At 66.1% G+C, this 1,345-nt stretch overlaps 1 protein-coding gene across 1 annotated transcript in view; it reads right to left on the reverse strand.

Annotated features, from left to right (window-relative positions):
- TMEM5 (transmembrane protein 5) overlaps positions 1-291 on the reverse strand; it is a 14,941-nt gene extending 14,650 nt beyond the window's left edge. Inside the window, exon 1 of the mRNA XM_012732269.1 lies at positions 89-291. Within this exon, the coding sequence (XP_012587723.1) occupies positions 89-291 (203 nt within the window). The remainder of the gene's footprint in view (positions 1-88) is intronic.
- Between the last annotated feature and the right edge of the window lie 1,054 nt (positions 292-1,345).

A 1,345-nucleotide genomic window follows, 5' to 3' on the forward strand; every position in this document is an offset into this window, starting at 1 on the left:
AGGCCCCGGGAACTACTTGTCTCGCCTCTTTGGGCTTCAGACGTCTTTACGGAGACGACCCTGAAATTCTCGGCTCGCAGTCGCTGACCTGGGCTGTAAGCCAGGCAGGAGGCGCTTTTCTCCGTCCAGGTCCCGGTCGGTAGGTTTTAGCGCCGCGGCCTGCTTGAGGGCTTCATCGAGGACATCTTGCTCCAGCCCATCGCCAGGCTCATTTATCAACTCGCCAGAGGCTCTGGATGAGTCATGTGGCTGCGGGTCAGCCGTGGCGGCCACGGGGCGACTGGAGCTCATCGGTCTGTGTCCGGCACTGTGTGGAGGCCTTTGCGTTTCTTGCTTAATGTGAAAAGGTCCGCGAACATCGCATCCATCAATCCGACAGGCCCCCAACGCGGCGTTCAGGCGTCTCCCCAGCGCCTCGCGTAGCCGGGAGCCAGAGCCCGGCCGCCTCCTCCACAGCGGCCCTGAAGCTGGTGGCCGTCTGGCTGCGCCCTGTCCTGCTGGCCTTTCTGATGAAGCAGCACGTCCAGTGCCCGGCGACTTCTGGGGTCACAGCTTCCAGGGGCTGGGCCGCGCGTTCTCTCTCTCCCACACTGGTCTCCACGCGTTTCGCGTCCACCGGTGGCCCGGCGTCCCGTGGCCCGTGGCTCTGGGGTGCGTGGACAACAGGCCTCTTGTTTTTTTCGCACACTGCGGGGGGGTTATGTCCACGCTCTACGCTCAGGCCACACCTCAGTGGCAGAATTCTCGGAAGTGGGAACCTGGCGCCTGGGACTCCGAGACCGCTGAAGCCTCCGTGCGGCTTCGGGGCGGCGCTGTGGGCGTCTGTGGCTCGGACCCACCTTCTGACCTAACAGTGGGGCGGGGCCGTGGGAGGGAGGAGGAGGGAATCGGAGCAGTAAGGGCGCTGGCTTTTGCCTGCGAGTCCTGTGCGTGGGTGTGCGTGGGTGTGCGTGGGTGTGCGTGGGTGTGCGTGGGTGTGCGTGGACGCTGGGGGGGGCCGCCAGCTGGGGGCGCCAGCGCCGGCCTCGGGGCTTCCAGCTCTTACGAAGCTCAACGCCTACAGGAAGCAGCCCCTGCTCTGCAACCTTGCGGGCAGAAAAGAGGTTTACGCCAGTGACTGGCTCCGTTCGCAGGCAGGGGCCCGGGGCGGCCCGGTTCAAGCTATTTCCGAGACTGTGCAGGAGCTCTCCAGGCCGAGCGGACTCCTGGCACTGCCAGCGGAGACGGCGCCTCGGACCACTCGGACGCGACGGTGACTCGCTACCTCGGACGAGGAAGCTGCGGAGCTCTGTGTCCCTGTGCCGTCCTCACGGAGGAGCCGAGCGCGGTCGTGTTCCCGGGCGCG

The sequence above is a fragment of the Condylura cristata genome, unplaced genomic scaffold, assembly GCF_000260355.1.
Source record: "Condylura cristata isolate star-nosed mole 26May11 unplaced genomic scaffold, ConCri1.0 scaffold00034, whole genome shotgun sequence".
NCBI classification, from domain to species: Eukaryota; Metazoa; Chordata; class Mammalia; order Eulipotyphla; family Talpidae; genus Condylura; species Condylura cristata.